Genomic DNA, 8,558 nt, shown 5'->3' with positions numbered 1-8,558 from the left:
GGTCCCAGTCAGGCACTCAGCGAGAAGCCCCGGGACAGAGCCCTCCCCCGCTCCGAATTGCCGCAGCCGATGGCACGCAGGGCCCAGAGCCGGCGATTGACAGCGCCGCCGAGCAATGACACCGCGCTGCTGCCGAGCGCCGCTGCGGGACCGAACGAGAGACGGACGGCGGGGCGGGGCCGGTACGAGACAGGAGGGAGAGGAGGAGGAGAAGAGCGCGGCGGGCGGGCGGGGCGTGGGCCGAGCGCGGCCAATGGGACGGCGGGAGGGGCGGGGCAGGGCGGGCAGGAGGCGGCTCCGCCCGATGTTGGGGGGGTGCGCGGCCGGGCGTTCGGTTGCTGAGCAGCGCGCGCAGGCGGGGGAGGGCCGCGGTAGTGGCGCGTTAGTGGCGGCCGCGCGGCGCTCGGGGCCGGGCCGGGGCGATGTGAGCGGGCCCTGAGCTGAGCGCGACTCCCCTCGCTTCGTGCCGTCGGAGCGGCGGCTGCCGCGGCTCCCGCCTGTCCGCACGGCCGGGCCCCGCGTTATGTCGTGATCCCGGGCGGGCGGCGCCGCCGGGGCTGCCGATGGGGCTGCTCAGGATCATGCTGCCGCCCAAGTTGCAGCTGCTGGCCGTGCTGGTGTTCGGGGTGGCCGTGCTGTTCCTGGAGAACCAGATCCAGAAGCTGGAGGAGTCCCGCGGCAAGCTGGGTGCGTGAGCGAGCGGCGGCTGCGGGCCTGGGCCGGGCGGCGGGGAGGGCCGGAGCGGAGCCCCGGTGGCGGCTTCCCGAGGAGGGCCCGGCCCGGCCCGGAGGGTGGGGGGCGCGACACCGCTCTGCCCCCGCTCCGGGGCCGCGGCCGTGTGCGGTACGGCGCCGTCCTGGCGGCGGGGAGCTGCCCCGGGGCGCCGTCGCGGGCCGCGGCTTCGAGTGCTGCTGTTAAACTACGGGGTTGGGAACTCCGGTGTGAGGTTCGTTCTTCCGTTTCTGATGGAAAGCCCCGTAGGGTGACGGCTGCCTGGTAAGCCACGAGCTGCGCTTGGTTACCGGTGCCGCAGAACTTGCGTGCGATGCACGGTGCTGAAGGATCTCGACGGTGTGAAGCACGTACCCGCGCAGCCGGGTTTGTGCACCACCGAGCTCAGCGCAGGGTGGGCGGCCCGGTGCGCGGGGGCTGTCAAAGGCTCTGCTGGGGTATTGCCCCACGTTGTTTGGCTTTATAACGTGTTTAGACCACGAACACTTCAACTTGCTAGGAATCAAATCATCCGTGTAATGCTGAACTTGCGTTCAGACTCTGAGCGGGCTGTGGGTACCACGAGAAGCTTTCCCCCAAGCTCCTGGTGTGGGCAGAGCCGCGTGGCGTGGCTGGGCTGGGCTGGCTGAGCGCTCTGGGACCTGGCAGCTCTGCGCTCCTCTCCCATCCACCTGGAATTGTAGAGGCTGGAGCCCTGCAAGCAGCGTCGCTCAGCTGGTCAATATATGGGATGGTTGCGTTCTGTGCATTTTTCAGTTGAAAATGTGTCGTAATTATCATCAGAGCATCATCACAGCAGTTGGAAACAACATTTTGAGGAGGAGGAAGAGAAATGGAAAGTTAATTCAGAGCATGTGTTAGTGCTGAGGCCAGCGGCTATGGTGCCCCCATTACTGGCATGGTTACTTTAGGGAAATCCAGCTCCTGGCTTTGGGAGGGTTGGCATAATGCAAAGTGAGAATGGAGTTTTATTGGAGAGACCTCCTCTCCCTCCACAACAGATACACAGTAGGTATGAATAAGTTAAATGGAGGATTGAAATACGCAGCTCACGCTGTTGTAGGAAAAGCATCTAATTATTGTGTTCTGCTGATTTTATTTCATCAGGAGAAGGGTCAACTATTGTAAACTTTATTGAAGGTGCGATAGGAAGATTTCCTTACCAGTGATTCTCTAAAACTTGCCTAAGGAGGGGGAAAAGGGGCTTTCTGTAACAGCTATGGTATCAGGTTCTGTTTTTTAACTTGAACGTATGCTTTGTTAAAGAGCTCGCTGTCTGAATGCCTCCTTTTTACATATTTGGTATATATTTTAAGACTGGTGAATGTTAACGTTTCATTGCAGAAATCACTTGATGGTGTTGCTGGTATTACTATTAAACAGAGCTGTAATATGGAAAATGGTTTTCTCTGGGTCAAACTAATGAGCTGGCCTAATGCACTTCCATCCTTCTCCCTGTCCCCTTCACAGTGGCTCTGTGTGTGAAGAAGCATTGATGCTGTGGTGTGGTGGTAATGGAACAGATCTGCTTGTGCATCACTTGGCTGCTTGTGTTGGGAATGCTGCGTCATGTGATGTGCTTTGGGTGCTGGGTTTTGAACTTTGTGTGTTTGCTTGAATAGATCGGATGATGAACTGTCATCTTGGAAATTGTGAGGATTAGCCTATGGCTGGGAAAGGGGAATGGATTCAGGTCTGATAGCAAATAGGAGAATTCTGCAATCTTATCAACAGGTCTAATAGCGTTTGGTCAGACTTTCTGGCCAGGTTCCATTCAGTTTCTTTACAAATGGGGAACTGCTGCTTCTGTACCAAAAAGTTGGTGCGAGGGTCAGTTTCTCTTCAACATTTTTAAGCATCTTACCTGTAACGTCAACTTGGAGTGTGTTTCTGGGGGAAGAGAGGGAACCTCTGTTTTCCTTCCTCTATGTGTGATTTCTGTATGTAAGTAAAATTCAGTCACCACTGGAAATCTTTCATCTGTGAAGTTTAGAAAGAGAAGCACGTGGCCACCATAAATGCTTGTGTTGCATCTTTCTCTCTGGTAAAACTGTAATCATGATACTGTTCAAAAATGTATGTGTAAACCCATGGTTTTCTTTATCATGTGAAATATAACTCGAGTTCAAAAATAAAGGAAATATTTGCTGTAACCCTTTCCTGCTGTTGGGCTTGTTAAGCTCTCTACAGATGGTCTGTGGGGGTGAGATCACAAACAGGGCCTGTCACAGTCCTATCTCAAGTACTTTCGGGTGAGGTTTGTACATACAGCTATTCATCATTTGTATTATTTTCCACTTCACACATCACAGGCAGCTAAATTGGCACCATGGGCAGGCTGTGGCCAGTGAGGACTTCAGTGCTGAAACACAGGTCAGCTCTGCAGCGGGAGTGCTTCTACAAAGTGCCAAACAAATTTCAGGCTTGTTATGTGCTGTTTCAGTATGTAAAAGGCCAAGGTTCTTTTCCTAAACCAAGGAAAATAAACACAATTAATGATTAATTGATTGCCAAGTTGCAAGGTTGCATTATTTTTGTTCTTTCATCAGTTGATTCTGCTGGAATAATCCTGTTCTAAGCACCTTGCAGATACGTAGCGAACCTCTGCAATTGAATGTTTGAACTTCCAAAGCTTTCTAGCAATGGGTGTGTTTACTTTTGGGGGATGTTGAAGTGATTTATTTATTTTTCTTGCATTTGGAAAGAAGCCCAGCTGTCACTAAGTTTTGCCAGTTGTGTGTTTGGAAAATCACCTGGAAAATTTCTTAAGTTGTCCCTCAAAATATAGCATGCATGCTTCCTTACTGTGTTATTTATACTTGGATCCCATTTATAAACAGTCTGATTGTTGGTAGCTCTGGCTATGCACAGCTGTGCAAATAATTCACCAGCATTTCTTTAAAATATAACTCTGTAGGCCAATAGTTATTATTTTCTTCATAGCAGCCTGAGGCACTCTTCAGCAGCTCTTTTCTCATCTGCTGTGTTTCCAGAAATAGGGGTTTTAATGCTGCTTTCTCACTGTACGTACAGCCAGTGAAAGGTTCTCATACTTGGCCTTGCTGGTGCCCTCATGCTTTTTCATTTGGTCTCCTTCCTGTTTCCCCTCACCACTCCCCCTCTCATCCCTGAAACAATTTTGAAACCACTTCCACATTACACTTGTACTTCCCATTGTGTGTGTAGTAGAGCAGTTGCGTAAATCTTATTTAGTTTGTTTGTAATTTCATACTTAGTGTTTTATTAGGAATGGATATTGCAAATGCTCCTATTCCTTTATTTCTCAGAAATTGGTGCTATCTGAATTACAACTGGTACATAATGGCACATATTCTGGAGCACATCCCAAGACCATTCAGCCTCGCTAACAGTCTCTGAGGCTTGATCTCACCATTTCAGCTGGCACTCCAATATCTCTGTTTTCAGCAGAGAAGATAAAACGGGTGCTGCTGTTCTCTGCTTTTTTTTCCCCTTTATCCTCTTTTGTAGAGCTGTGCATGAAAAAGTTCAGTTTTGTTTCCTGTAGTTTGCAGGCCTCATACTTTTAGTGAAAAAAGATTTAGTGATGTGGTGAGCACTCTGCCTTTGCTTGTAATAACTCTTCACAGCAGCATCTGCTGTCTGGCAAGGGGTTATTTTTGTTAAAGATGTGTTGAGGGCAGTTCTGAGAACTGAAATGGACCTGAGAGACCAGATAGAGCGTACAGCTCATATCTCCTGCCAGGTACTGCAGGGGGTGAGGAAATCTCCAGAGAAAGCACTGTCTCTCTAGATTCTCCATTGGAAGAGGCCAGGCTTGAATCATTACATGTCTACATATGTTGCTTTTTAATGTGTGAGGTTGTAAAAGAGCAAAAAGAGCTGAAATACCATCTTCAGCAGAAATCCTGAGAAAGAACCGTGGCTACAGTCAGCTGCATTGGATAGAAAAGGCTTCTTGGGCTGCCTTGGAATGAATGAGGGTACCATATTCTTTGTGAGTTAGTGCACTATGACAGATTTGGTAATGGTAGCTGTGCAGTAGGGAATTACTTCAAGGCTGTGGAACTCAATAGCACATCTGTAAAGGACTTTGCCCTGTGCTTCCATAGGTTTGTTTTCTACAGAAGAAGGGAGATTGGGTTGTTTCAGTAATGCAATGCCTAGCCAGTTTCAGTGATGTGCTTGGCACTGTAAAAGTGGTAACAGCTACTGGAAATCAGGAAGTCATTTAAAATGACTTTATTTACTCTGTGATAAAGCAACTGAAACCATGATATTATGGTATAGTGCTGTTAATGTTCCCTCTGTTTTTTCTACCTCTGGGTGCAGAGGAAGCAGCTAGAATTTTCATGTCATTGAGTGAGTGGACAGAGGTGATCATCAAAAAACTGGTTTAAAATAAAGCAAAACCTATAGGAAACCACAGACCCCCAAATTCTCTACTAAGTTTAAACAGACTGATCATGTGTTTTATATAATGTGATTATGTTGCATGTGCTTGCTTTATATAAAGTTTGTGTGAAACAAACCTGACACCTCAAACAGCTCCTGTTAAACTACTTAATCTTTGGAATTAGCATAACAGGTTAGAGAATCCTCTCCAGATTATCTTGTACATCTGAAGTGAAACGAGACTTGGGATTTCTTTGTCTTTCTTAATTCAGTGAAGTGATGCATTTGCAGATGGATTTTTTTTCTTTTGCTGGGCTTTGTATTGCCCCTGGCTATTGAGTTAGGGATGTTTGAACATTTCATGAGCAAGTCAGTTTCATATCTGCTGGCTGGCAACCATGAGTCACTGCTCACTCTTAGTTATTCTGTCCAGACTGATCTTGTGTTCAGCTAATGAACGCCTTTCCCCTGTTCCTGTTCCTCTATAGGAAGTAGATGGCTTTTGCATATGGAGTAGTCCACATATGGCCATTTAATTGAGTGAAAATGCAGCTACTTTATGAAATTGTATGCAACCTGTAGTAGTTGTTTATATGAAGTGTATTTAAACCTTGTCAAAACAGTACAAAAATAGTGGTGCTTTGTTTGAAATGTGGTGCTATTTCCTTGTTTATATATTTTAAATACTAACTTAGCAAGCACGATGGAAGTGCGGTGATGAAAAATAGCTGAACGGCTGTGTTTCTGGTTGGAAAAACTATTGCAGATAAAAGTTCTAGTGAAAAAGGGAGTCAGTGCTGTGAGGCATCTGAAGGTTGACCAGCTGGATCAGCCTTCCCTAAACACCTACTGACCCTGGCAGCAGCCTGTCCCGGCAGCAGCATCTCATCTGGACCTTCTGCTGTGCTTGCTTCTCGAGCCAGTCAGGCCTGCTGCATTTAACTGCTCCCTGAAAATTGGTGGCCCAGTGGAGCCGCAGCGTAGCGCCTTGGGAAAGGCCATGCTCAAAGAAACCTTATGCCTCATAGGGGAGAGAAGGCACCCCTCATGTATGTGTGTGTGACAGGAAGGTGCTGGCTGCCAGGACCATCAGTGTCCTTGCAGGTTTTGGCCCGGCATGTCAGAGGCTGGGGTTGTTTTCACATCCCCCAGTAATGAGTTGCTATGCTTTAGCTTCCTATGGGTAGAAACATGCTCTTTATATCATGGAGGTATTGTTTGCAGATGTGTCTGCAGGAAGCCAAACTACATCTGCACGTCTTTCTGTTGTCTCCGGTATTTGATATGTTACTGTTCTTATTCTGCAGTATCCTGGTGCTATTTTGCTCCAGTAACATTACTGCTATAATAATTATTATTCAAGTCTTCCGGTAGTGATAAAATCTGTGGTGAGTAGCTAGGAGTCCAGGGCAGTCAGAGAATAAGATAATTACATTGCGTACGGATTTGCAAAGAATCTGTCCATCACTTAGGCCTTGTCTTTTATCTGCCTTCCCTTACGTCCCTCCCCTCTTTATATCTGGTTAGAGTTTAAATTGACTGACAGCTGACACCCAAATTTTTGTCAACTTGCTGTTTAATTCAGAATACTAATTTGTGTTGAAACATATGTAAAACTTAAGTGCTGTTTTGATAAAAACAGCTTTTGATGATTTTGAAGTGTTTATGCAAACCTTGTGCATAATTGCTGTAAAACTGTAAAGAGTGCGGGGATCTTAGGTTTTTTAAATTAAAGTACATACATTCCCCATTTACTTCTGAAGCTTTTTTTTTCCTCTCAGAAGATGTTGTTTTATTTTTTATTTTACATGTAAGCATACGCATATAAGGTATGCAAGGGGGAATAGGGTGTGTGTATGTATATATATATATATATATACACACTATAATTACAAAACATACATATATGTATGTATGTTTCTCAGCCACTATGTATATATCTTTATGTTGTAGTATAGGCCTGTTCTTTTGAAGACAACAGATTGAAAGGCAGTACTATTTCATTACACTTTGACAAAGGTGCAAAGAAGCTGTTGAGAGCATGCAGAAACTCAGAGGACTGGTAACAACTGAGCAGGGATGACGCTTGTTCCTCTGAGCTTCTGGGAAGTGGGAAGGAATTTCCAGCTAATTTAATTCTATTTTTTCCTCCTGAACCTTTTGCCTGGGTGTCTTTGCATTTTGAATGTTTCTGTTATCTTTACTGTATATGCTGTTGCTGAACATATTCAGAGCCATCGCAGAAATAGCATGTCTGGTTTTTCTTTGGTGCTTCTTTGCATTGAGTCTGTGGGGGCCTTGGAGGAGGATTTTGCAGTAGTAGGAATCTCTTTTTGCAACGCATGGCGTTTGCAGTGTCTTTTAATATACAAAATATTAACCAGCAATTGATTTATGGTCAGGGACAAAGGGTTTGTACAAATCTGTGAAGGACTTCCAAGTTTAGAGTCACAGGGAATGAAATTGAAAAAAGTCTGATGTGAAAATGACAGAATGTAACTGTGATATGTTACACAGACCACGTTGTGTCACCAGAACAAAGCAAAAGCAGTTGAGGACTTGTGACTCCTTTAATGTTTGAACGACGGGTAAATTGGGAGCAGGAAATAACATTTTGCAAGATCTGGTTTTGAGGGTTTGTTTCCTTCCAAAAATGGGGATTAATTTTTTACTGAAGCTTGAGTCAGTCACGTACTTCTGTTGTCTGTGATCTAAGTAGTGCATCAGAAGGCCTGCTGAACCAGGAGGACGAGAATACTGCGTCTCAGCTGTTGGCCTACATGCTGTTGTTACCTTCTCAGACAGACTCTTGATCACAGATACAAGGGTAGTGTTTGGTTTTCATATGGTACACAAATTATCCATATCTAGAAACAAAGTCACAATGCGAGGCATTTTGTATCCCAGTGGTGGATGGGGGACTTCATGGATAGAACCTATTTCAGCTGCACTCCCACCAACAACTTTGCAGTGAAAAGTTTCAGTGTCTGATTTGTCTGTACGCCCTCAGCAGTGTGTGCTCTTGAAATGTATTTTCCTGGCGAAACAGCAGATGGACTGCAATGAGATTCCATGGCACTACAGTGGTTTCTCTTAGTCATAATGAACGTCTCGGTGTTATTGTTTGCCCCTCTTTTATTTTATCTTCCTTTGGGGAAGAAAAAGTAAAATGAAAATACAGAGGCCTTCCCTTTTACTTGAAAATAATCTAGTCTGTTTTTAAATGGGTTTTCAGGTAAACTATTTTCAGTTACTTTGATGCTGCCAACAAGGCAATCTTTTGAAGATCCAATGCCTAATAAATGGTTTGCTGTCTTATGAGGAAGCGATTAGATCTTGCTGTCCAATTTGATTACTTCAAAGCATGTGAAGTAGGACTGAACCGGGTATCTTTTTGAACTTTGTTCCATTTACATATGTTGCATTTAAAGAGTGAATGTGTATTTGCTTTT

At 45.7% G+C, this 8,558-nt stretch overlaps 1 protein-coding gene across 3 annotated transcripts in view; it reads left to right on the top strand.

Annotated features, from left to right (window-relative positions):
* Positions 1–7: 7 nt before the first annotated feature.
* The window catches only part of HS2ST1 (heparan sulfate 2-O-sulfotransferase 1), a 66,125-nt gene continuing 57,574 nt past the window's right edge, over positions 8–8,558 (top strand). Inside the window, exon 1 of one of the 3 annotated variants that reach the window (XM_015870193.2) lies at positions 8–182. In XM_015870193.2, coding sequence (XP_015725679.1) covers positions 116–182 — 67 coding nt within the window. In that variant the 5' untranslated portion in view covers positions 8–115. Of the gene's footprint in view, positions 183–338; positions 688–8,558 lie in introns of those variants that run through there. The other 2 variants (XM_015870191.2, XM_015870192.2) reach the window with 2 other exon arrangements.

This window comes from Coturnix japonica, chromosome 8, assembly GCF_001577835.2.
Source record: "Coturnix japonica isolate 7356 chromosome 8, Coturnix japonica 2.1, whole genome shotgun sequence".
Lineage (NCBI taxonomy): Eukaryota > Metazoa > Chordata > Aves > Galliformes > Phasianidae > Coturnix > Coturnix japonica.
Note: the sequence above shows the minus strand (reverse complement) of the source record. Positions and strands in the feature narration are given on the sequence as shown.